The following is a 25,892-nucleotide window of genomic DNA, read 5'->3' on the forward strand; positions in this document are numbered from 1 at the left end:
CGGTGTTCCGGGGAGGCTGGGAAGTTGGTAGGGCTTCGTGGCATGCCTAAGAGTCGGACTTGGCAGGAAGGAGTGCTGGGCTCTGCTAGGACGGCTGCTTTGGGCACAGGTGGCAGAGTGCCCGTGTGCACCTCAAGGTTCATCCACTGAATTGGTGGCATGGGGTGGGAAATGCCAGGGTTTGGGGGGCTCTGGGGAAAGACTACAGAGAGCTGAGGGAATGGCCCCTTTCTGGGTTTGGGGCAAGTTGGCTGCAGGTATAGAACCAAAGACCCCTTCTTCAAGGCCTGGAAAGCTCAGTCATGTTGCCATCTGGGAGGCCAAGTCATCAAGCGGCCTCCTGGGAACCCAGGGCTACTCTGTCCACTCACAGGGCTGACCTTGCTGGCCTCGGCCAGTCGGGACCGACTGATCCACGTGCTGAACGTGGAGAAGAACTACAACCTGGAGCAGACCCTGGACGACCACTCCTCCTCCATCACGGCCATCAAGTTTGCTGGTGAGCCCCTTCCTGCTTGCTCCACCTTGTTTGGTGCGCGCTCCTTTGGCTACAAGTAACAGCAAAACTCCCTTTAGCTTAAACAAAAAAGGGAAAAGCAAGTTGTGGATTCAGGCCCAGCTGGATCCCAAGGTTGATGATTTTTTTTTCCCCCTTATCAAGACTCCCTCTGTCAGCTGCACCTTTCTGCGGTGGGCGGCATCTTGGTTATCATTGTGCCACTGGAAGGAGATTTCCCCTCTTTCTGTCAGTTTTGGCAGAAATCGAGTGCTGACTTCCCTTGTGCTGGTTTGAGGCACCTGCCCTTTTCAGAACGGTTATGGGTGCCAGGGCTTTGGGGTGTTTTCTTGGGCCAGGTCTGACTCATGTGCCCCCAGCCCACACCTCCCTCTGCCTTTGATCCAGGAGGACTGAAATTAGGTGAATGTTGTTCCCCAAAAGGAAATCGGGGTGCCAGTCCTGCGAGAGGGCAGGATGGACACTGATGACCTTGACAGAAAAATAGGTGACCGTGAAAATTGCTGGAAGCTAATTCTGTGCTGGCAAGGATCCTTGCACTGCAATTTGCCCCTTCCTTACCCCACTTACAGCTAGAGTCACACAGCCAGGAGGTGCAGGCTTAGGATCTTGCCTCGGGATGCCCTGCAAAGCCCACACTCAACGAGGAAATCAAAGGGATTTCCTCTAGACTTGAAAGATTCAGCATGGAGATCCTGGGCCCTAAAGGATTCTGAGGGGAGGGGAGGTGGGTCCCGTAGGGTTTAACTGATCAGAACCCAAGAGCATATTCAAAACTATATTCCAGAAGAAAGTTGTTCATGGAGAGAATATATCCACGTACTCATTCTAAGTTCTTGACTATGAAGAATTTTTTTTACATGTAATCTTGTGACTGAAAAGGTATTAATGTCCCTTGATCCTCCCTACTTCCGGCCCTACCTCTCTGTAGCTAAAACACGTTAACAATGGACAAAAGTTAACAATGTTTGACGTGTCTTGATGAAGACCTCCAAAGCTGATCAGCTAAAATTTCTCAGACATCTTTAAAAACCTATTCATTTCATGGGATAGAGTTAATTAGAATAAATCAGTGAGTCTAGCCGTTTGGCCACCAGTGACCTCAGCTTTCATGAATGGTATGGATCCAAGAGCGGTGATGACAGTCCAAGGGGTGGCCCAGGAATTGGTCCTTAAGGCCACCTTCTGCAGGGTATGGGTTTTCATCAGAGCCCCCAGCCAGTCTGATAAGACGTAAATCCTCAACCCAACTCCCGTTCCGGCTGATCTTTGCTCAAAACATTGACAATTTTAGTATAAACTGGGCTCCAGCCAGTCGAAACCTAACAGCAGCTGCCCTGCTAACGAAGGATTCTGTCTTTAACAGTTTTATCTGAAACATATCCGAACAAATGAATACAATATGTGTAGTTTACAGAATAATACAATGAACTTCCCATCAAGGTTCATAATCAGTGGGTATGAACTAGAACAGACACACCCATTGTTTATAACCAGTGACTGTTCTGATTGCTTGTGTTCTAACATTGCTAAGTACTTGGGCTCCCCACCCCACATTCAGAAGCAGAACATTACCAGTAACTTGCAGGCCTCTCTGGGTCCCTCCCAGGTCACACTCCCTCTCCCACACAGGACTCACTCCCTTCTGTGGGCCAGTGACTCCTGCTTGAGTAACAACTTGTGTATCAGGCCCTAGCTCTCTCCGATGTCCTGCCACGAAGCAGCAGGTTTGTGGTGCCCGGGCTTCATATTTATTTATCCTCAGTGTTTTATAGCTATTCCGTCTCTGCATCGTCACCACAACTCTGAGGTATTTGTGCTGTTATCATTCTAAGTCTATAAAGAAAGAAGAAAGGCAAGAATATGTAGAGTGCTTACCAGGTTGCAGCCACTGTTCCACAGGCTTCACAGAACGCCGTGGGGCAGGGGCTCTCATAGGCCCATTGTACAGACAGGAAACAGGTATGGAGAGAAAGCCAGGGCTCAGAGCACAGTGTTTAGCCAGAAAATGCCTGAGTCTAATCCTGGCCCTGTCCTGACTCTCTGCACACCCTGGGCCAAAGACTGTGTGACTCTAAGCCCCGGGCTCACATTTGTACAGGGGAGTGGCCGGTGAGCAGTCAGGAGGGGAGGCACCGGTGGCTCGGGCCCTGGCCTGAGGTGCATGTGGATGCTCTGATTGCTCAGGATGGCATGGACCTCCCAACAGTCTGCCTGTCTCCGCTTGCCCCCTGCTTTGGTCCCGCTTCCACTCGGTTGCCCAGATCATCTTTCCAAATCCCAGATCAGACATGGTGCCCATTCGGTGTCCCTGGCCTGTTCCCTATCCGCCCTTGCTCTGCAGAGGCCTGCCAAGCCACTGCTCTAGCTGTCCCACCTCATGCACACAGCTCACATCTTAGAATACCACCTGCACCCAGCACCCACTGCCCTCCTCCAGGAATCCCTCCCTAACCCCCAGCAGAGTTCCCTTGCAGAGAGTTCCCTAGCTAGGATCCCTGGCCCCAGGCAGGCTCGGCAGTGGCCCAGCCTCACCTAATGTACCACCTCCTTCTCCTCCAGGCAATAGAGACATCCAGATGATCAGCTGTGGGGCTGACAAGAGCATCTACTTTCGCAGTGCCCAGCGGGTAGAGTGGGTTGGCCTCCTTGGGGGCTGGGGTGGGCAGCTTGTCAGGGGCGTCCTCTGAAGGCCCTGCCTGCCCTGCCAGACCTCGGATGGACTACACTTTGTCCGCACCCACCACGTGGCAGAGAAGACCACCTTGTATGACATGGACATTGACATCACCCAAAAGTACGTGGCCGTGGCCTGCCAGGACCGCAACGTGAGGTGAGGAGCTGCCCTGGGCTCTGAGTCGGCCTGGCCCCTGGTTTCTGAGTAGGGCCTGAATGAGACCTTGTCGGGTCTGTCTGCTCGTGAGCCGTCTGTTTTCTTCCCCCTGCTCATCTGGTCCCTCGGGAACTGGGTTGCGTGGAGGGACCCAGTGCGTGTTTCTCAGGAGCTGGGCTCACCCAGGTCTAGCCTCCAGGTCAGCAAGGGGGTTCCTTCTGGCTCTCCAGAAGCCTGTGGGGTGACTAAGAGGTGCTGGTGTGGCTCATAAATTCGTTCGTTCACCTACATTTCCTGAGCACCCAAGCTGGGTTGGACAGTGCCGGAGACACAGCAGTGAGCAGGGCAGCCCCAGGCCTTGCCTTCACGGAACTCAGTCCAAGGGAGGCGAGATGGACACCTCACTAGACAGTGACAGCATGGAGCCGTCAGGGCTGGGAGAGCCCGGGGGACTTGGGGGGCCCGGCGAGACACCTGATCCTACGTGGGGATCAGGCGGGGCTTGATGGAAGGAACATCTGAACTGAGACTGGGAAGGATGTGGAGGAATGAGCCAGGGGAGGGGAGGGCTTGTGCAAAGAGGTTCTCCACCTCTTTCATCTGCTCGTTCAGATGGAGTGCCAGGCACTCTGCTTGCTCGGTAGCAGGGAAGACAGACATGAACTCAGCAGACGCTAACTCCATGGACACCCCAGTGCATAACCCCCGTGCATGACCTCAGCCTGCGATGGCATCTCATTTCCTGAGGGGCGATCTCAGTCCAGGCATCAGATGGGGGATGAGAGGTGGCAAGGGGCTTTCAGGGGCGAGGAAGATGGTCCGGTAAGGCTGAAACCAGAATGCAGGAGGGGGCAGGCGGGCAGGGCCACGTTGGCCACGTTGTGCCCCCACCTCCGCAGAGTCTACAACACCATGAACGGGAAGCAGAAGAAGTGCTACAAGGGCTCTCAGGGTGACGAAGGGTCCCTGCTGAAGGTGAGTAGCTGGAACCCCCGTGTGAAAAGTACACACATTCCCCCCTGTCCGTCTGCTGCCCTGATGGGCCACCTGAGACCTGTGGCCTCCTGGGCACCTGATCAAAGATCACAAGCTGGCCAGCATCCACTCTGGCCTGGCTGACCAAGGAGGTTGCTTGGGAGCTGGGGGTGTCACAGACTATTTTACCTTTATGAGCCCTTTTCCAAACCGGGACATTTAAGTGGTTTCTATTTTGAGTGGCCATGGTGTGGTGAGAACAATCAAAGAGGCCTGGGCTCCTTTACCAGGCTTGCCCCCTGCTGTGTTATCAGGACAAGTTTGGGGGACCTTCTCAGAGCCTCTGGAGTAGGGGAGTTGTAACGAGTTCAGGGTTCAAGGTCAGACTCTCTCAGCTCTGCCTCGGGCTATGACCTCGGTCATCTCCTCTGAAGCAAATGGGCAAGTGTCATCTCCTCTGAAGCCCATTTCATCACCTGTAAAATGCAGATAGAAAGAACCTCTATCATAGAGTTCTTCTCTGGAAGAAATCAGTTTGCACGCATACAGTGCTTTGCACAGGGCCTGGTTGGTAATTTTTTCACCTGTGAAATGGGAGCAGGAGTTCGATCCTAACCAGGGTCTATGTCCTGCGGGCTACCTGGGACGAGTCAGCGTGCCAGTGTCCCGCACGAGAGGGTCCTCCATCCATGGAGGCTGTGGGGTTTGACCTGGCCTCGCCACAGGGAAGAAGCAGGCAGCCCCGCTGTCATGTGGGTCCTCTTCTCCCCAGGTCCACGTGGACCCCTCAGGCACCTTCCTGGCCACGAGCTGCTCAGACAAAAGCATCTCAGTGATTGACTTTTACTCAGGCGAGTGCGTTGCCAAGATGTTTGGTCACTCAGGTGGGTGTGCCTCCCTACGTGGACGCCTCCCCACGCGCCCCCACACTGCCTTGTGACTCAGGAGGTCAGTACAGCTTCTCTGCTCTGCTTTCAGAAATCGTTACCGGCATGAAGTTCACCTATGACTGTCGTCACTTGATCACAGTATCCGGAGACAGGTGGGAAAGGCCTGGAGGCCGCCCCTGGCTGGCCTCCCTCTGGGAGTGGGTAAGACTGGTACTGTGGGGGGCACAGGGGCTCAGACAGCGGGAACACCATGCTCCCGGCCTGCCCTGCCCACGCAGAGAGCCCTGCTGAGGGTTCCAGCTTACTGCTCTCTCCTTTAACGGCATGGACCTTGGTGTCACACCCAGCCCTGAGTTCAAATCCCAGATCTGCCACTTACTTGGCACCTTGAGCCGGTCATTTCCCATCTCTAAGCCTCAGTTTGCTCCTTTGTAAAAGACAGATGACCCCAACGTCCTGGACAACTGTACAGTGAGAATCAAATGAGATGGCATATAAAGTCCTTAGCATGTGGTTGGTGCCCAAAGAAGTCCCTTTTGTCGCTCCCTCCAGTTTATTACAGTCCTTCCGCAGCCCCCTTCCTTGGGTCTTGAGGACTTCAGAACAGGTCCTGGTTTGCTGGGATGCTCTGAACCGCGCCCAGGGTGTAGAGCCCACGTGGCCTGGAGCCCCCACCCCGGGCCCTAAGCGGAAGGGGGGTGTTTTCTGGGAGGGGCCAGGGAATGGGGTCTTGGCTGTGGTGACCTAGGGGGCTCCAGAGTCAGATGGCTTCCATGTTTACTGTTCCTTCCCCTTCCACATCTCTCTTTGGCCTCTGCAGCTGCGTGTTCATCTGGCACCTGGGCCCAGAGATCACGAACTGCATGAAGCAGCACTTGCTGGAGATTGACCACCGGGAGCAGCCACAGCAGCAGAACATGCAGGATGGGAAGTGGAGCAGCCAGCCCAGGTCCTGGCAGTGACCCGGCCATCCCCCATCCGTCTGTCTGTCTGCCAGAGAAACATCTTCCCGCCCGGGGCCCCGTGAGGAGTGATGCTGGAGACAGCCATGGCCAGGACAGCCCTAGGCCCTGCCCTTTGTGCACCCGTGGCCCTGTCGGGGAGACAGATTTTGAGTACAAATTTATGATAGTATATAGGAGAAGGGTTTTGAAGTGGAAAAGTGAAGTGGAGAGCCTGTGAGCACTGTTTTGGGAGAAGAAGCTCCGGGGCACTGTGGGGACCAGGGGAGGCCCCTGCCCCAGCAAGCAGTGGGGAGGGACGTAGTCAGAGAAGGCTCCAGTGGAGGACCCTTATTCTTCAAAGTTTTTATGCTGCAAGACCAGTTTCATTTGGAGTAAGGTCATATTCTAATTTCTGGCTAGGGAATTTTAGTTTGGAGGTCTCAGTTGCGTGGGAGATTTGGGGGTTTATTCCCTCTCCTGCCTCTGGAGCTGTCCTTGCCTTTCTCTGCCTTGAGGCTTTGCCATTGCCTCCCCACGGGGACCAGGCCTGAACATGAGTCTCCCGTCCTGCGTAGTATTGGATGTCTTGCAGATCTAGGTACCAAGGGAATGGGCAGCTCCTCTTGGCTCCTGGTTTTGAGGCTTACACACTGCCCCAGGTGCCCTCCAGTGCCCACCTTGTGTCAGGCGTGTTTTAGGCTCCTGTACTCCAAAGGAGATAAAACCTTATTGCTACCCACCCCCACACACTGCCCCCGCCACACACACACTCCCCAGAATGGAGTGCAGCAGCTTAGTACTCAAGCCCCACTATCTGCTTTGCTTTCTGTCCCATTGCTGTGGCCTTTAGAGAGTTTGTTGTATTTTTTGAGTGCAGTCTTTGTTATATCTCATTTATTGTGGTGATATTTCCAGCAGAGCAGGTGCAGCAGGGAGCTCTCCCGGCACCATCTTGACTGGAAGTCAGCAATATGTTCCTATGGAAGCTAGCACAGGGCCCAGCCCTAGGGAGATCCCTGTGCCTCCCGCCACCACCCCATTTACCTATTTCTCTCCTTGCCGTTCTCATTCCTGGCCTCAGGCAGGAGACCTATACATCCGTGCCCAGCGAGATTTGCTCCTTAAGCCCTGGAGAGCAGACGGAGGATGAGCTGGAGGAACAGTGTGAGCCGGAAGAGTTGCTGAAGACACCATCCAAAGAGAGCTTGGACCCAGGTTGGGAAAGGGGTTCATTCAAAGGGGCCCTATTTTGAACTCTCCATGTAGGGATCATTGCTGGGTTTCGCCCACTACCTGGAAATGAAGCTCAGTAATCCCATCAGTCAGGACTCCCTCAGTGTAATAGCATCCAGACTCTCACTGGCTTCAGCGGGAAAGAGAATTTCTTGGTTCATATACCTGAAAATCAGAGAATTTGGCTTCAGGCAATCGCTGGATCCCTGTAGTCAGGTGATGTTAAAGGAATATAATTTTCCTCCGTCTTTTGGCTCTGCTTTTCTCCATGTTGGTTTTGCTGTCAGGCAGACTCTCCCTTTCCTGATGGCAGAGATTCTCCCAGCAGCTCTAGGTAATCGAACTCTAGAGAAGAGAACATCTCTTTCCCAGTAGCTCAAGCAAAATCCTGGGTTCGTGACTCCTGTTTCTGGTGTGCGTCATGTAGCCAGTAGCTGTGATTGGCCAGGCCTGAGTCATGTCATCCCTGAAGGGGGAGGCTTGACCCAGCTCCACTGGAGCCACCTGACAAAAGAGGGTGGGAAGGGGTGCAGGGGATGTCCCGGGGGAAAACAAGGTGCTGTTAACCAGAGACAACAGATTCTGTTGTTCAGGCAAAAGGGAGAATAGTAGCTCAATGACTTTATAGGAGGCCAGGCTTTCTCTAAATTTCTGCCCTTCTGCGTGTTGCCTTGGCTTAGGCCCTCATGGTTGCAAGATGGCTGCTGTTTGCATAGGACAGTCACTCTTCCAACCTCCTTTGGAGAGGAAACTTGCCCACAAGCTCCCGGCAGGCTTCTCTCAGGTCCCATTGGCCATGGTTGCTCCAACTAAGAGAGGCTGGGAGCTTTCAGTGTGGGGCGGGGGCCTCTACCAACAGGGGCTGACTAGACAGTAGGCAACAGTAATATAAGAATTCAGCCTTGGAAAAAATCAGAGTAAGCAAATTTTCTTTGTTGCCACCCTCACACCCAACCCCATGTTCTCTCCAGGGTGGCCACTTCTGTCAGTTTCTTATGAATCCTTATAGGCCATTTCCTGAACATTAATATATATATGTACACAGTCATCAGAACATGTCATATTTATGTACATAAATTGTATTCTACTGTAGACATTCAGTACTTTTTTCCTCTCAGAAGTATCTTATCAGGGCGCCTGGGTGGCTCAGTCAGTCCGACTCTTGGTTTCGGCTCAGGTTGTGATCTCAGGGTCGTGAGATCAAGCCCTGCATCAGGCTCTGCACTCATTGTGAAGTCTGCTTGGGATTTTTTTCCCTCTTCCTCTCCCTTCACCTCTGCTCCTCCTCGCGCTTGCACTTTCTCGAGCTCTCTCTTGTTCAGATAAATAAATAAAATTGTTTTTAAAAAAGAAGAAATGGGGCGCCTGGGTGGCTCAGTCGTTAAGCGTCTGCCTTCGGCTCAGGTCGTGATTCCAGGGTCCTGGGATCAAGCCCCACATCGGGCTCCCTGCTCAGTGGGGAGCCTGCTTCTCCCTCTCCCTCCACCTGCCGCTCCCCCTGCTGTGCTCTCTCTCTCCCTGTCAAATAAATAAATAAAATCTTTAAAAAAAGAGAGAAGAAATATCAACCTCTCAAATAAAATCTTAAAAAAAAAAAGAAGAAAGAAATAGCCACCTATTGGTGGATACAAAACAGAGGCCTCTTTTTTTTTTTTAAGATTTTATTTATTTAGAGAGAATGAGTATGAGTCGGGGGAGGGGCAGAGGGGGAGAGAGAGAGAATCTCAAGCAGACTCCATGCTGAGCGGGGAGCCCGGCGCAGAACTGGATCTCACCACCCTGAGATCATGACCTGAGCCTGAGCCAAAATCAAGTCAGATGCTCGACCGACTGAGCCACTTAGGTGCGCCGCAGGCCTCCCTCTTTTAACCAACAGCATGGTGGGATATTTTAAGGTATTTGCCTCTGGCTGGACATTTAGGGTTTTCTAACTGTACCCCTTGGTGGATAAGGCCGTACTGACCACTCCTAGGCCTCCTCTGGCGTATGTGAGGGTGGTTCTCCAGGACGGAGGTGAGGGCTGGCGCTGCCGGCTCTGGGGTTAGTACACTTTTTATTTCAAAAGAGAACCCCAAGGGCCCTCCACATCCAGTTACTGCCCCACCTAGCAGGCCCACACTTTGGCCAACACTTGATCATATGAAGCATTTTAGTTTTGGTCCATTGTATAAATTTGCCTTTTCCTGACAATGAGTAATATGTCTGTTGTTTCTTGTATTGTCTCTTTGGAGAATTGCCTATTTACGTATGTTGCCCGTTTGTCTGTTGGGTTGTTTATTCTCTCCTGATGGATTCCATGTGTCTCTCTAGATCCTCGGTGTCTGCTGACCAATGGCAAACTGCCACTCTGGGCAAAGCGGCTGGTGAGTCTGCCCAGAGATCGGGACGCCTAGGGCTGGCAAAGTGGGTGTGCTCTCCTTCATGCTCTTCTTTCTTCTGGGAGCGCGTTTCCCTCTCTGTGTCTCTCTTTTCCCTAGAGAACTCTGTCATCCTTCCAGTCTCAGCTTAGACAGTCCTTCATGCTTATAACACGTATAGTGACCACCTTCCCTGTGCCAGTCTTGTTCTGACTATCCGGACGGCAGGGAGCAGGGCAGACAAAACGTCGGCCTTCACAGGCTTATTTTCTAGTGTGGGAGATGGGCAGTATCCACATCAAACCAATGAGTTGTATAGTATTTTGGGAGCTGATAAGTGCTGTGGAGGAAAAAAATTGAGAAAGAAAATAACAAGTATTGGGGGGAGGGGGCAACAATTTTATGATGAACAGAAAGGCCTTACTGGGAAGGTGATATTTGAACAGAGTTGAAGCAAGGGAGAAATGCAGTTCATGGGAAAGAATGTTCCAGGCAGAGAGAACAGTATGTAGGACAAAGGCCATGAGGCAGGATTATGCTTATTAGCATGTTCGAAGAGGTACGGGGAGGCCCAACTGCCTGGGTTGAGGGTGAATGAGGGTTGGGGGGAGAAGGGCTCACGGAGATGATGGGGGCCAGATGGTGTGGCACCGTGTGGGCTGTGGTGCGTTCCCTGAATAGTTCTCGTTGTCCTCCCCACTTATTTTCATCCCTGGCACCGAGTGAGATGGAGGCAAAGGGGGGCTCTGAGCTGAGGAAGGCCACGAGGTGGCGCCAAGTGTGAACATGAGGGGCAAGCAGAGGGCCAGGGAGGAGACTTGGGATCATCCAGGCAGGAGAGGTGGGAGGCTGGATAGATTCCGAAGGTGGAACCAAATGACTGGTTGTGAGAGAAAGAAGATGATGTTAGGATTGCATGAATGTTACTTAGGGGAGGCGCAGGCTAGGAGCCAGTGGGTTAGGAGCTGGCGGCAGAATCCTACACCCGAGGTGGGATGATTTATTTCAGTAACAATGTCAGTCCTCAGTCAAAACCTAACTGTCAGCTCCTCAGGGAAATCCTCCCTGCCATCCCCTCCCCTGCAGACCAGGTCTCTCAAGACCCCAAGCTTCCCCTTATCCGTAAATGCTACGAGTGGAATTACATTCAACAAACATGGATAGCACACTTACTCTGTACAGGCTGTTCTAAGGATTTTGTATGTATTATCTCATTTAATCCCCACTGAAGTATAGGACCTTTTCATATCCCTATTTCACAGATGGAGAAACTGAGGCCCAGAGAGGTTAAGTGACTTGTCCAGGGTCACACAGCTGGGAATTCGAGGACATGGGCTGCTCCAGAGCTGAGTTCTCAAGTACCCACCCTCCACTGTCTCTCAGGCCACAGTCCTATTTGCAGGCAGTGCTGGGCAGGACCAGGGTGGGAGAGGTGGCCATATGTGTTTGGATGGCAGAGCTAACAGAATTTGCTGAAGAAATACAAGGTGGAGAGTATGAGGGACAGTACAAGAATGAAGGATGACCTCAAGGTTTGGGGCCTAAGCAGCAGGCAAGAATAAGATAAGGAAGGCTTTAGGAGGAGTCAATCAGAGGGGGAAGATCAAGAGTTGCTTTCAACATGTGTTCGCTCTGAAATATCCATATAGATGGAGAGCAATTGCACGTGCGCTTCTGAAATTTAACAGATTCAGGCTGGAGATGTTTCTCTGGAGGCCGTTGCTGAGTGGTGTTTAAAGCCGAGACTGGATGGAGTCCATGCAGAGTCCCTGGCTCCCACTGGAGTTGATGATCTCTTGGCTAGCTGTCTGACCATCTCCTGTCACCCTCAGCTAGGAGATGATGATGTGGCAGATGGCTCAGCCTTCCATGCCCAGCGCAGCTACAAGCCCCATGGACGCTGGGCGGAGCGTGCTGACCAGGAGCCCCTCAAGACCATCCTGGATGCCCAGGACCTGGATTGCTACTTCACCCCCACGAAGCCCGAGAGCCTGGAGGACTCTATTGTGGATACAGTGGAGCCCCAGAGCCTGGCGGCCCTGCTGAGTGAGGTACAGACCACCCCAGCCCGGCCCACGGTCCCTGCACTGTGACTGCCCACCCGGGACCTGGGGCCTCGGCAGTATCATTTTGAAAATCAGGCTGATTTTCCCACTCTAGGGGTGCAAGATGATTACATGATGTGGTGGAGGGCAGGAGGGTGAGGCCCTGGGCCTAGTGCAAGTGAGACTTCCCAGGCAGACCAGGAGTCTGGGAGGTGGGTCCCTTGGGGGTGAAGAGCTTGGGCCTGAGAGCAGGCCTGTGGCTGGCTGGGGACGGTGGGGGGGAAGGGGGTCATTTGAGCAGGTAGAGCCCTGACCTTACCCCTTCCTTGCTGTGTGACCACTTGCTGTGAGGCTGGCTTCTCTAGGTTTCTGCTTTCAAAAAAAAAAAAATGGTCATTAAAAAAAAGATAACCAAGAAAGAAAGATTTCTTAAAAATGGTCATAAAAAGAAAGCCCTCAGAGGGCTTTGATAGGAATCCAGCACCAATAGGGCCTGGGCCCTCAGAAGTGCTGAAGCAACTTTAACTCTTGTTCTGTTATTTTCCAAACAAAATTATCTTTTATTCTGTTGTATAAACCGTCTTTTTTATTGTGAAATGATACACATACACTTGTGTGTACAAATCCTAGGTACACAGCTTGACAAGTTATTGCCTATGTATGCACCTATGTATCTACCACCCAGGCCCTAAGATAGAGAGTATCTTCTACCTCCTGGAAGACCGCCTTGTGCCCCTCCTAATCGGTACCCCCACCCGAGGCACAGCCTTTTAACCTCTCACCGAGGATTAGTTTGTCCTTGAACGTCACCCAAATCGGCTTCTGGAGGGTTGGAGCCTTGCCTGTAGAGGGGCTGCCGACCAGCAGGAGGAGCGCAGAGGGAGCTCAGGATGAGCACCTCACCAGGCCCAGGCCCTGGCTCAGCGGGATGCTCCAGCACGTCTTCCCTGTTATCGTGGGTGTTGGTGGTACGCCTGGCGGCCTGCAAAGGGCCCTGGCTGCCAGGATCGCCTCAGATGGCTGTGTCCTCTCCACCCTGCAGTCGGAGAGCCCCCAGAAGGTCGGCGGGGGGCATCCCTCCTTCCTGCCCATACAGAGGGAGTCCTCTGAGGACAGCGAGCTCATCATCTACTCCCTGGAGGCGGAGGTGACAGTCACAGGGACAGACAGGTGAGTGTCCTGTGCACCCAGGGAAGCCTTAAGGCATTGGAGAGAGGAGGCCTCAGCTGATAGGCACGCGTTGGAAGAATTGCTCTCCGCTCTCCCCATGGGCCTGTGGGAATGGGGCAGAGCAGTAAGGCCCGGGTGGGACGGGAGCCCGGCCCTGCAGCCTCAGTTGCCCTGGTTCCAGGTGGAGGTGCAGGGAGCCTTTGCAGGAGGCAGGAGAGGCGAGGCAGTGCTCTGTAGGAGCAGGGCACAGATGTCTAGGGGGTCAGGGTGGGGGCTAGCTGTTTACTACCAGTATGTTCTCATTCCCTTGCCCCACCCCCGGCACTGCAGCGAGTACTGCACAAAGGACATCAAGGGGGAGTCCAGAGACCAGCAAGGTGACTCCTACCTCAGAGTTTCCTCATTCTGCCCGAAGGATCAGAGACCACCTGATGGTGAGTGGTGGCAGGCGGAGACCCTGCAGTAATCTGTCCAGCCAGGCCCCTTTTTGGGTATTAATGGCGACCTTGACTCAGTCTTTCTGAAGCTCAGAGTCTATCACGGAGGCAGACATGGTCCCTGCTGTTCCCTGAGGATTCTCGAGCCCAACTGCTGACTGGCAGGAGCCCAGCTCTGCCACTTCCTTGAAGTGTAAACTTGCTGGTCCATAAAAACAGAGAGTGGGTATTATTACCCCCCACTCTTCAGATTGGAAAACCAAAGCCCTGGGAACCTGAGCCACTTACCTGACTCACCCAGTGAGGGCCTGGCTTTGGGCTCCTGACTCCCGCTCTGCCCCTCCAGACTCGGGGGAGTCAGAGGCTGACTTGGAGTGCAGCTTCACCACCAACCATGCGCCCCCTCCACGGCCGGCCCCGGCCCCTCGGTTTGACATGATGATGCCCCCCACGCTGGGTGAGCAGAGGCCAGATGTGGGGAAGACGGTGCATGGGACTTGCTCGGGGTTGGTCATGATATATAATCACTTTCCCCACATCAGCCCTGCACTTGGTGCCCACTAAGCCCCCATTTCCTTGTCTAGGAAGCAGAGCCATTAGCCTCTCCTCGGTCTAGTGGCAACAGGGTGTGTGATGGGCGAGTCCAGCTTTCTCCATTGTTAAGCGTCTGGCGTCTTTGGGCGTCTGCCGTGACTCATGGTGTTGACGATTCTCTCCTGCCCACCCCCTTGGCCTCCCCTTCGCCTCTCCCCAGGATGCCCAGGTTCTGCAGAAGAGTTATCCCAGCCCGAGGTGCTGGGCATATCCAACGGCTCCCTGCCCCAGACCCCTGAGCAGGAGAAGTTCCTCCGCCACCACTTCGAGACGCTTACTGACGCTCACCCCGAGGGTAGGGCCCTGCCCGGGCAGGCCTTCCAGTGCTGGGCACAGCGTGGGTGTCTCGGGTAGGGCTTCCCTGCAGAGCTGGCAGGGGTGGTAAGAGGGCTTGCGTTTTCTCTCAAGGACTGAGCCGTGCAGGCTCTTCTCCCTGCTGTGTTTGCTCCCCCAGGCATGTGGGTGGTCTATTGATGGCGTTTCTGGGGATCCACCTGCTGGTCTGCGGGCCTTCCTGGGCCCAGGGCTGAGTGGCTGGAGGGATTCTGAAGACTCCTTTGGTGTCTTCCCCTAGAGCTCTTCCATGGATCCCTGAGAGACTTGGAGGCCCCTGAGGCTGAGGACTTCTTCAATCCCCGGCTGAGCATTTCAGCCCAGTTCCTCTCACGCCTCCAGAAGACATCCAGGTAGAAGCTGGTGAACCCCCACCCTGCCCCCATCTCTCTATCCCCCCCCGGGGGGGGCTGTGTCCCCTCAGGGACCCCCAGGACAGCCACAACCGCCTGGTTTCCTTCCCACAGGTTCACCCACAGCTTCCCTCCCCGGCTGCCCCTGCACCTGGTGAAGTCCCCAGAGGTCAAATTCCCGGAGCTTGGGGGCAGCCAGTTCAGAGCAGAGCCCCTGAGAGCAGGCCCTGGCTACACGTCCCCAGGCAGGACCAACGTGAGTACTGGGGCCGCCTCCCTCCGGACTTAGGGCTGCGAGCCTGGAGGCCTTGTCCTCACCGCATGCTGTGCTTGTAGGTCCTCGCTGGGAAAAAGGCTGAGGAGCCCCTTGAGACCCCGGAAGCCTGGCGCCCACTGAGTGAGTGCCCCTATCCGCAGACAAACAGCCCTGGGCTTCTCAGCAAACGGTCCTGGATGCCCATCCGAACCATGGGGCAGTGGGGATGGGCAGGGTCCACTCAGGCCCGAAAGCCATCTGGGGTGGGCCCCTCTCCCTCGGCTCTGCGGCTGGGGTGTGAGACTGAGCCAACTTCTTCCTTTACAGCCCCCCGCCTCCCCGGCCTGGTGCCCTGTGCCCCCTCCTCAGTGCTGCCCACTGACAGGAAGCCTCCGACGCCCACGGCCCTACCCACTCCACGCCTGCCTCAGGCTGTCCACGGCTCCTCCACCCACCCCTACATGGAGGCCACTGCCAGCTCCCGGGCCAAGATGTCACGCAGCACCTCCCCCGAGGACAGTGAGGACCCTGTGCTGGCTGAGCTGGCCAGGCCCCTCCACAGGCCCTCCTCCCCGGGGGAGATGGCATCCCTGGGCCAGGAGCTCCAGGCCATCCCCACCACGGCAGCACCCAGCTCTAACAGCGAGGGCCGAGAACCTGCCTTGTCCTCCTGGGGCAACCACGAGGCCCGGGCCAGCCTGAAGCTGACCCTGTCGAGCATCTCTGACCGGCTCTTGCTGCCCCCTCCCCCGTTGGAACCTGCAGCCACCCAGCCCAGTGTCACCGTCACAACAGCCACCTTCCCAGTCCCCAGCCCCATGGATGCAAGCTCCCTGAGGCTCCACAATTCCACCTTTCTCCCAAGGCTCCTGGCCCCCGAGCCCCTCAAAGCCCCTGCCCACCCCAGCAGTGCCCTACTTCCGGAGGCCAGGCCTCGGGTTCCTGGCAGCGTCACCTCTCTCCTGGAGCCCACCCCTGGTAAGTACCACTCTTGGGGCAAGGGATTGTACCCCGAGCTCATCCCCTGTACAGCTGGCTTAGCTCTGAAGCTGGGCACTTGACCCAGCTCAGGAGCTGCGCCATTCATTTGGTCGTTCGTTCGTTCTTTCACTTAGATATTTAGTAAGCACTTCATATGTGTTGGGCTTTGTTCTAGACCCTGGGCACATGGGGCTTGGTGGTCAACAAGACTACAAAGAATGGGCACCCTCACTGGGGAGATGGCCAGACTAAATGTAAAGCAAAGTGTTAAGAGTATCCTGAAGGAGTATGTGCTAAGGACAGAAATAAAAGGGTTTAGGGAGTGAGAAGGGGGGGGACAGTGGCTAGAGTTTTCAGCCAGATAATGAGAAAAGGCTTCAAGGAGAAGGGGGCATTTGAGCAGAGCGGGAGGGAAGTGAGCCTTAGGGGACTGAGGGAAGCATCCCAGGCAGAGGGATCAGCCCAGCCACCCCAGCCTCTCTCAGACCAGTTAGAAAGTGGAGGTGTCTTTCTCATTCCCTCCCCTCTCACCCCAGATGCTCTCAGTCTGGTCCAGAGCAGCCCTGGACACTGGGAGGAGCCTGGGGTGCCGGCCAGGGTCCTGCCCCCAGCTCCCCGTGAACTGAGCACTGTCGTGCACAGACTGCAGACCACCTTCCAAGAAGCCCTGGACCTTTACCGCCTGGTGAGCCCAGCCCCGGGGCCAGGGGAGAGGGCTGGGTGGCTCCCCGGGACTGCCGGGGCTGGGTGGCCCCTGACAAGGTTTGTACCCCTTGCAGATGGTCTCCAGCGACCAGGTGAGCACTGAGCAGCAGTGGCAGGCACGGACTGAGCTGGCCTCCACCTTTCTTTGGATCCATAACCAGTTAGAGGCCAATGACTGGCTGGTTGGGACTGACGTGGCCCAGGCCCAGGGCAGCCCGGGTTCCCCCTCCCCGACTACACTGTGCCCCCTGGCCAGCCCAGATTTGCATGCCCTGCTGGAACACTACTCGGAGCTGCTGGTGCAGGCCGTGCAGAGGAAGGTGCGGGGGGACTGAGGGCCAGCAGCCTCCTCTCCACGCCAGCCCTGCTGCTTCTGAAGAGATCGGTGTCTTAAGCAAATAAACTGACAGCTTAGAGGAATGGTTCCTGGTGCCTGTCGGGGCGTATGCACGAAGCTCCCTCAGGTGGATGCGGGGAAGGAGGGTAGGGTGGACAGCAGTGTTGTGTTGGACCAGCCTGGGGAACGTGGGTGGATGAACTTTGCAAGGGATGAAATTTGTATGCAGCAGGTTTTGGCCACGTAGCATTGTACCCTCACCTGCTCTTCCTCTTCCTGTCTCACCTGGGGGACATCAGCCCCAGTGCAGGACTCCGTCAATGGGACCAACATTCCCAAGAAATTAGGGACCTGCAATAATGATGATCCCAACACCTGGATGCCATGTCGTCCATCCCCCCTGAGCTGCTATGGGGTCAGTTGGGGTCCTGGCCCAGTGGGGCCCAGCTGTTCCCCAAGGAGGGGCCAACCCTTCCTCCCTGCCCCCTTACTGGTGCCCAAGAACCCACTGGAGCCACTGCCATCACCATGTGCCAGACCCTGGCTCCCAGGACAAACACTGCCACCCCACTGGTTCGGGGCCCCCAGGCCAAGCCCAGGTTGGATCCTATGAGGTCCAGGCTTTTGTCCCCACCTACAGCAGGGGAAATTGAGGAGAGACCAGCAACTCAGTGACTGGACAATCGGGCAGCATGCCCAGGCCATCCAGCAGCTGGGACAAGTAATTCTCTCCCCAGCAGGAAGATTCTATCCAGATTCATCCCATGAGCTCCCAGCTGTGGTAGCAGCTTCCCCAGGCAGCCGGCATCTAGCCATGTGGCATGTCTGCCAAGAAGGCCACTCTTGTGACCACAAAAGCCCCCACTGTCCCAATTCTCTATAAAAAGGAAGCCGGCAAGGGAGGGCCTTCCCCTGAACCACAGCCCCACCGTGTGGCTTGCTGTGGCCTCAACCACCACTTGCCTGAGTCCCTCTCTGCTCCGTCGGATGGTCACGGCCCACCAGAAACAAGCCCAGAGAGATCCAGCCTTGCTCCGGATCCCACACAGCTGGGACTCAAACCCAGGCTTGCCTCGTGGCAGAGCCAGACCATTCAGCATAAGGCCATGGCCCTCTGCTGTCTCTTGAAACACTAACACACATCACAACCAATGGTGCTGTTCAAAAAGTCCCGCGGGGTTCCTGTCTGTCGTACATGCTGGGGGTAGTGGGAGGAACAAGACCAGCAAAGCATCTGCCCTCGTGGCATTAGCCTTCTAGAGAGCAAAACAGGAACTGAAGCAGTATCTGTGGAACTGTAGGTAAGCTAAGGGAGTTCATTGTGCTGGTTGATGAGCCAGGGAAGGCCTTTCTGGGGTGACATTTGAGCTGAGGCCGGAGAGAAGGCACAGGCCATGTGGACATCTTGGGAAGATATCCGGGCAGACAGAGCAGCCAGTGCGAACACCCCGCTGGGGGGATCAAACATATATGGAAGGAATGGAGTGAGCTAGGAGAAAGGGTAAGAGAGAAGATGGAAGAATGGGGTTCAAGGGGGCAGGGCCTTGTTGCTTCATGACATTTAAATCCAAGAAATATTCACAACACAATTTTCCCCCCTAAATAAGATGCCTGATCTTGGTAGCTAAGGAGATGCCCAGTATTGTTTATTTCTCAGAGGCCCTGCCCCTGCCCTGCCCCACAGGTTACAGACCCCTGGGGACCCTCTCTCCTTGCCCCTGCCTTGCCTGGCCACCGAAGATCCTTGAGGCAAGGCTTGGCATCCAGGCCCCTGAATACCCAGAGGACCATATTGAGCCTTTCCCTAGTGGAATGTACCCCTCCTCCCACCCTGTATCATAATTAAGCCTTCAGGGGCGCCTGGGTGGCTCAGTCGGTTAAGCGTCTGCCTTTGGCTCAGGTCATGATCTCGGGGTCCTGGGATCGAGTCCCACGTTGGGCTCCCTGCTCAGTGGGGAGTCTGCTTCTCCCTCTGCCCCTAACCCTGCTTCTGCTCCCTCTCTCTCAAATAAACTTTTAAAAAGTCTTCAACGCACAAGTAGCAAATGGCTGGCTTGTGGGGGCCCACGCTGCAGGGACATTTATTACTCTTGCTTATGTTCCTGGCCCCGTTACCTTCTGAGGCTGAGTTCCACCCCCCAGCTTAGGCCCTCAGAGCTGCAACATGGCTGCCATACCGGCACTTGGGCAGTATGCTCTCAGCTAACCAGGAGCAAAGGCCCGAAGGAGGGCAGCTGCCAGGGTAGTAAGAAAGGTGCTCAGCCTTCCTAGACGCTTCTTTCAGAGCAGTTGTAGGCAAGAATGGAGATGGCTTTGATTCACTTGGACCAACCATCTTTCCTGTCCTGACCATATCGCTGTTCAAACAAAATTGGGTTCTCTCAGCACAAGAGGGTGGGCTGGTAGAGAGGACCCAGTGTGTCTGCCACTCTCCACTTCTTAATGCTAAGCTCTTCTGCCCTGGAAAGACCAGAATCTCTCCTCCGACAAACTGGCTGGTTAAGAAACCACTGCTGATGAATGTGTGCGCATGCGGGTTGTGGACCCACAGGGCCCCAGCAGGAAGAGGACAGAATGCTCACACAGGATGTTTCAAAGAGAGTTCAGTGAAGGGATCTTTTACAAAGAAGTGGGCAGGGGATAGGGAAATCCTAGGGCCCCTACGGTATCCTGGACTGGTCCCAGAGAAGAGCTGTTACTCCCACCCTAGCCTTGAGCTGTAGATACAAGGGAGCAAAGTGGGACCCAGAAGAGCCAATCCTGGAGAGAGGGCTGCCGTGAGGGGAGCTGTGTGCCTGGCAACTTCATAGGGAGAGAGTTGGAGAAATCCTCTCCCCCATCTTCTGTGGGGCTCCCCATTGTCGAAATCCTATTGGGAGCGAGGGGGTACGGGAGGAGTGGGACAGAAAGGGTATGGGGACAAAGACCCCCAGCCCTGAATTTCTTCCCTAATGTGTTTTCAGTAACACAGGAACCACTTGCCCCAAGAGACATGGTGCTGGGCAGGGAGAACTGGGCACGGGGAAAGAGACAAGATGGCTCCCGCTAACCGTTTGCCAGCTCATTCTTCAGTGCAACTTCCGCCCTGTACTCCCCCGCTGGACCGATCCTAGATACTGGGCTGCCAGACCTGTGCTGCACACACCAGTCACAGGTGCATGAAATCCAACAATTGTGAGATGGAGACACTTCAAACACTTTTTAAAGAACTTTATTTTTTAAAGATTTTATTTGCTAGAGAGAGAGAGAGTGAGCGCACAAGCTAGGGGAGTGGCAGGCAGAGGAAGAAGCAGGCTCCCTGCTGAGCAAGGAGCCCAATGTGGGGCTCCATCCCAGGACCCTGGGATCATTACCTGAGCCAAAGACACATGCTTAACTGACTGAGCCACCCAGGTGTCCTGACACTTACCACTTACAGATGGACCGACTGAAACTCACATGCTTGCCTAGCCACCCCTCAAGACTTCCTAACAACCACCCTGTTTATATGCTGCATGCTAAGCGCTCTCCCCACATGATCTACATGGATCTTTGACACAAACCAGTGATAGGGAGACACATTAGTCCCATTTTCCAGATGAAGAAACTGAGGCTAAGCAAGAAGTGACTTGCCTGGGTTCTGCAGAGATAAAGTGGCAAAGCTCTGGGCTAACAGACTCTCAGTCCCGCCTCCCTTGCTGCCCCAAATGAATCAGCAGGACTGACTCTCAGGGAGTGTGAAGAAATGAAGAAATAATGCTTCTCTCACCACCAAGCCTTTGTGTAGACTGTTCCCTCTGCCTGGAACACCCTCCCCTTTCACCTGAAACCTCATCTTCCTTCAGGGCTACACCCAGCAGTCATCTCTGAACCTTTAGGCTGGATCAGGAGCCTCTTCTGGGCTCCTTTGAGCCCCCTGGGTTTTCTCTGTTGCAGTTGGGATCACTTTGCCTGTGCATCCCCCATCATAGCTTTGGTCATTCTGCACTGTTACTGGCGTGTCTCCCTCATGGGCTAAGTTATATGTTCATTTTTAGTGCTGAGCTAGGCCTGGCCCATAGTTGGAGCTCAGGAAGTCGCTGACTGGATAAATGAGAGGAAGTAACTGCACAGAGATTATTCAAAATCCTTAACCAGGGGTTAAGAGGTCAGACAATGATCAATCTAGAACACAGACTCGCTTGAATGTAGGGGTGGGGTTCTGGGAGCCCCTGGCTGTGTCAGGTGACCCCCTTTGGCTCCTGGACTGTGGGAGAGTGGGGAAGTGGTGTCCCAGGCAATCACTAGGAGCTGGACTATTAACACACCAATATTCTAATACCTGCTACAACTGAACAGTGTTTCTGGCTGAACATCAGCTCTGGGCATCTGAAAATCAGAGAGGTAGAGCTTCCTGTTGTAAGATGCATAGCCTATATCCTCCCCTTGTCCTTCCCTACTGCACTGTGCTGTCTCTCCACCCTCTGGAGCAAGCAATCACAGCCACTCCTCACCCCCGCTTCCTCAGACAGCTGCTGTGATTTGAATAACCAAACAGGCTGTTGGATGTCCGGTTGGTAACTGATTTGCCTGGCAAACAGACCCTCAGGTCCTTAGCCCTGCTACTTTAAGAGGACAGCCTCCCTGCAGTCTTTCCTTTTTCCCACTCCCAGGAGCTAAGCTTCAATCTTGCCCTTGCTTGGTGTTCTCGGGGGTCCTAGCGCTTGGCCGCCCCTGGTGGCTGGAGAGTGCCCTCAGGAACCTGGTGTAGGAGAAGGGGGAGGAATGGTGGGTCCCGAGGCAAAGGTAACTGGAGCCAGCTAAGTCGGCTCCCTGGGCTGGTCACAAAATTTGCATGGAGAGAATGAGTCTCCTCCAGGGCTCCCCCCTCCCTCCCTCCCTTCCCCCTCCAGTCATCCTGGGGCTGAGGTGTGACTGTAGGTGGAAGAAGCAGTCGTCTGTGTGGGGCCATCTCACCATTCCTGGAGGTGATGCCCCGTGCCTTCCTGGTCAGGAGTCGGCATCCACAGCCACCCAACTGGGGCCACCTGCCTGATCAGCTCCAGGGAGATGCCTATGTCCCAGGTGGGCCCCTCACTGGGCCTGGAGGTGAGGGGTAGGTGAGACACAAAGCATCACCGTCTGGCTTCTCTCCTCAGACTGCAGCAACCAGCAGGGCCCTCCAGCACACCAGTCTTCTGGCCTCGGAGACCCTTGGGTAGCGGTAAGTCTGCAGCTGGACCACAAAACCCTGCTCAGTTTCATCCCTGCCCACTCTCAGCCTCAACATAACCTGACTGCCCCTTACTTCCCAAGCCCATTGCACATGCCCCTCCAGCCTCAGGACCTTTCCACTTATTGTTCTCTCTGCTGGGAATGCCTTTCCTTTCTTAGTAGAGCTCACCGTTCGGCTTCATCCCAGGCACCATTTCCCTAGCGTGGGCAGTCACATTTCCTATCCCAAGATCCCTCCGTCCAGTGGGGCAGAACAAGATTCAAGCCAAGTGGATGGCGATTTCCTTTTTTTTTTTTTTAAGGTTTTATTTATTTATTTATTTGACAGAGAGAGACACAGTGAGAGAGGGAACACAAGCAGGGGGAGTAGGAGAGGGAGAAGCAGGCTTCCCGCTGAGCATGGAGCCCGCCCGACACAGCCTCAATCTCATGACCCTGGGACCATGACCTGAGCCAAAGGCAGCCGCTTAACGACTGAGCCACCCAGGCGCCCCTGGCGATTTGCTCTATGTCAGACCAGAAAAGGTGACAGGAGCAGGATGGGAAGACTGGGGGTTCTCAGAAGGGATATTCAGCTGTGCATGCCCTGGAAGAAGGAAAGCACTAGCCAGAATAGAAATGTGACTGCAATTATTTCAGTATTTGTTCAAAGCCAGGAAGTGTTCTAGGCAATGGAGATTTACCAGGAATAAGACAAAAATTCCATCCTTCCTGGAGCTTATAATCTGGTGGGGGCTACAGGGATAGACAATAAAATTAGAAAAATCTAGTTACGGGGTGCCTGGGTGGCTCAGTCATTACGCGTCTGCCTTCGGCTCAGGTCATGATCCCAGGGTCCTGGGATCGAGCCCTGCATCGGGCTCCCTGCTCCACGGGAGGCCTGCTTCTCCATCTCCCGCTCCCTTTGCTTGTGTTCCTGCTCTCGCTCTCTCTCTGTCAAATAAATAAATAAAATCTTAAAAAAAAAAAAAAGGAAATCGCCATCCACTATGTTACGTAACTATGTTACGTTGGAAGACGTGCTATGGAGAAATATAAAGCAAGGTAAAGGCAACGGGGAAGGGTCAGGGAAGGCCTTTGCACACACGAATAGCAGCCTTCCCAGCCCTCCTTGGTTCCTGGTTCTAGGTATTCCATTTGCTCCGGCCGGGGGGTCTAACTCCCATGTCCCTCCCACAGCCCATGCAGGGCAGGCTGGCCTCCGCTCCCGGGGGCCTGGGGACACTTGGCTGCCTGCTCTGCCTCAAGGCCTTCCCTCTGCAGCGCATGCTGACGCGACACCTCAAGTGCCACAGCCCCGCGCGCCGTCACGTGGGCCACTGTTGTGGTAAGGGCTTTCACGATGCCTTCGACCTCAAGCACCACATGAGGACTCACACCGGTGAGGAGGGGCAGGGGCGGGGCAGGGCGGCTGGGCCCCAGGGAAGTCTGGAATGAAATGGGAGAGAGGTGCCCAGGATGTTCCAGCGTTTGTGTTCATGGGGTGAAGACTCAGCCATCAGGCGGCTTGGAACACCTCCTACTTAGGCCCCCAGCCACTGGGTGCTAAGGTGGTGCCAGGGTGGAGGCCTGCTGAGGGGTGCAGCGTGAAGACAGTAGTGGCTACAGGATTCAGGTCCTAGACGGAAGGGTGCAAGGAAAAGCCTCCCTCCTCCTCCTGGGGAAGGAATATCCTGATGAGCAGGTGGGGAACACAGGCGTCTGGCCCACATTTGCACTGGGTGGAGGTAGCACATGGTGGGACACAGGCAGAGTCTGGACACCTCGGAGCAGGAATGCAGGAATGCTCATGGAGGGCAAGGTGGAGAGGCTTTGGTTTGGAGGCCATTGCCCTGTCTGTCCTCCTCCCCTCCCCCCCGCCGCCCTTCTGCACAGGGATCCGGCCATTCCGCTGTGGAGCTTGCGGAAAAGCATTTACACAGCGCTGCTCACTGGAAGCTCATCTTGCCAAGGTGCACAGGCAGCCGGCCAGCTACGCTTATCGTGAGCGCCGTGAGAAGCTGCATGTGTGCGAGGACTGCGGCTTCACCTGCTCGAGGCCGGACGCCTACGTGCAGCACCGCGCCCTACATCGCGCTGCTTGAGAATGTGCATCTCACACAACCCACGGGAGGCAAATAAACGCAGGAAATGCACGCACAAAACACAGAATTTATTACACATAGGAGAGAACAGTTCACTCGGTCCAGCGGTGGCCACAGTGTGGGGCCGTGCACACGTAGTACAAGCGCATGGCGTCCTGCCAGAAAGGGTGCACGGTTAGGAAGGGCCTGCACCCCATGGATGTGTACGACACACCACCTCCATCCAGCAGAACCGCACCCCAAGATAATAGGCAAAGGGGCCTTCCCCACTGGTAAGGGTCCCCCCCAATACTGGTATCCCTGCCCCCGGGGAGGACCAACCCTGGGACACGCAGAAAGCCTTCCTCCTGTCGCTCACCTCGGCCCGGGCACTATGTGACTGGAAGAACACCGCCTCCTTGTGGCCACACCTGGGAGGACAGTCAGCCACTCAGCCAACCATACCCTTCCCTCCTCCCTTCACCCAGTGAGGACGAGCCACTCTCCATCCCCAATACCAACAGCGCGCTCTCACTTTTGGCACGGGTGGTCCTCGGTCCGCGGCAACGTGGGGTCCTGGGACACGTCAGCGATGATCTGGGTCAGTTCGCTGAGGGAATAGAAGGTGAATAATTATGCCCAGACCAGGCCTTTCCCAAGCCAACAACCCCGTCCCCCGGCTCTAGTGCTGCCACTCACTCCACTTCGTGCGTGATCTTGTTGACGTAGATGCAGCTGTTGTCGGCTTCCTGCTGGTAATCACAATTCCGGCACTACGAGAGGGCGAGTGTGGCGGGGAGGGGGTCATGGAGAGATCCGGGAAGCGACTGGAAGGGAAGGCTGGGTCTTCCCCGGAGGGAATGACTAGAGCATGGAGTCTCGAAGTTGGGAGAACGGGGTATATTGAGAATCACTTCGGGGATGGGCAATACAAGAGAGTAGGGTTCACTCGGGGGATAGGAGGCGAGACCAAAAGGCGTAGGAGGCGTAAAAAGGAGTAAGGGTCACGTGGAGTAGGTTGGGGGCACACTGGGAACAGGTGGACCGTTCTGGGAAGACCCGGGCACTGCGCAGACTCGTGCTCACCGCGTAGAGCAGAATGCGGTTCTCCTTGTCCTCCTTGGGGTAAAGCATGTTGTTACTGTGGGAGGGAGAGGTCAGAGGTCAGTCCTGGGGCCATTACTTGCTTCCCTTACACACTCGCAGGCCCAGGCTCACCATTCCTGGCAGAATCGAATACCCACGAAACCCGGCTCGTAAGTACCGTCTGGCTCCATAGCTACGCACTGCCCGCCAAGCAAGCCTTCCGCACTTGCTCCGCCGCGCGACCGGTCGCGGGAAGGGTCAAGCCTAGTTGCTTCGCCAAGGGAGGGGCGGAGCTACGAACACATACTGTCCCCCTGGGCTTTGTGCTTGGCTCTGCGCCGAGGTTCGATTAGTAACTTGCTTCAGTTTTTTGATATCCTGCGGTAATTGGCTCCAACTTCTGAGCCTCGCTTCCCCCGTTTGTAGAATAGCATGGTACGAGAGCCAGGAATACGATGCTTTACGTAATATGCAAGGCCGGGAGCATAAATGAAGCTATTGCTTTTTGCTGGCTGCACATGCGCGGACGAGGTAACTCTTGCCAGTCCTTCCTGTGGGCTTCAGCCTTCTCTCGCCCGGGCAGTTTCCCG

The 25,892-nt window shown here is 55.1% G+C and overlaps 3 protein-coding genes across 6 annotated transcripts in view; 2 read left to right on the top strand and 1 right to left on the bottom strand.

Moving 5' to 3' along the window:
• The window catches only part of WDR62 (WD repeat domain 62), a 41,573-nt gene extending 24,530 nt beyond the window's left edge, over positions 1-17,043 (top strand). The window contains exons 13-32 of one of the 2 annotated variants that reach the window (XM_045891334.3): positions 374-499; positions 3,080-3,147; positions 3,229-3,350; positions 4,250-4,325; positions 5,098-5,209; positions 5,304-5,367; positions 6,036-6,164; positions 7,241-7,374; positions 9,703-9,755; positions 11,582-11,800; positions 12,837-12,964; positions 13,295-13,398; positions 13,748-13,858; positions 14,156-14,290; positions 14,570-14,681; positions 14,796-14,937; positions 15,018-15,078; positions 15,265-15,915; positions 16,455-16,603; positions 16,698-17,043. In XM_045891334.3, the coding sequence (XP_045747290.1) occupies positions 374-499; positions 3,080-3,147; positions 3,229-3,350; positions 4,250-4,325; positions 5,098-5,209; positions 5,304-5,367; positions 6,036-6,164; positions 7,241-7,374; positions 9,703-9,755; positions 11,582-11,800; positions 12,837-12,964; positions 13,295-13,398; positions 13,748-13,858; positions 14,156-14,290; positions 14,570-14,681; positions 14,796-14,937; positions 15,018-15,078; positions 15,265-15,915; positions 16,455-16,603; positions 16,698-16,958 (2,957 nt within the window). In that variant the 3' untranslated portion in view covers positions 16,959-17,043. The remainder of the gene's footprint in view (positions 1-373; positions 500-3,079; positions 3,148-3,228; positions 3,351-4,249; positions 4,326-5,097; positions 5,210-5,303; positions 5,368-6,035; positions 6,165-7,240; positions 7,375-9,702; positions 9,756-11,581; positions 11,801-12,836; positions 12,965-13,294; positions 13,399-13,747; positions 13,859-14,155; positions 14,291-14,569; positions 14,682-14,795; positions 14,938-15,017; positions 15,079-15,264; positions 15,916-16,454; positions 16,604-16,697) is intronic. The other variant, XM_064581307.1, reaches the window with a different exon arrangement.
• Positions 17,044-20,937: 3,894 nt separating this feature from the next.
• On the top strand, positions 20,938-24,237 carry OVOL3 (ovo like zinc finger 3). Its single transcript, XM_064581439.1, is given in 4 exon segments — positions 20,938-22,035; positions 22,038-22,142; positions 23,333-23,534; positions 24,029-24,237. Coding segments are annotated over 4 exon segments (642 nt in total). The 5' UTR covers positions 20,938-21,909.
• On the bottom strand, positions 24,205-25,775 carry POLR2I (RNA polymerase II subunit I). Of its 3 annotated transcripts, none has more exons than XM_064581435.1 (6): positions 25,481-25,775; positions 25,303-25,357; positions 24,916-24,989; positions 24,752-24,826; positions 24,559-24,647; positions 24,205-24,392 (listed from the first exon to the last, which is right to left on the bottom strand). In XM_064581435.1, the coding sequence occupies exons 2-6, from the start codon at positions 25,348-25,350 to the stop codon at positions 24,220-24,222; spliced, it is 459 nt and encodes a 152-aa protein (XP_064437505.1). In that variant the 5' UTR covers positions 25,351-25,357; positions 25,481-25,775; the 3' UTR covers positions 24,205-24,219. The 3 variants fall into 3 exon arrangements, with proteins under 3 accessions (XP_064437505.1, XP_064437504.1, XP_045747292.1); XM_064581434.1 differs by having other exon boundaries at positions 25,435-25,765; XM_045891336.3 differs by having other exon boundaries at positions 24,291-24,392; positions 24,596-24,647; positions 25,435-25,747.
• Between the last annotated feature and the right edge of the window lie 117 nt (positions 25,776-25,892).

Source organism: Mirounga angustirostris, unplaced genomic scaffold (genome assembly GCF_029215605.1).
Source record: "Mirounga angustirostris isolate CCGP_5_RB_7025 unplaced genomic scaffold, mMirAng1.0.hap1 SCAF_16, whole genome shotgun sequence".
In the NCBI taxonomy this organism is placed as follows: domain Eukaryota; kingdom Metazoa; phylum Chordata; class Mammalia; order Carnivora; family Phocidae; genus Mirounga; species Mirounga angustirostris.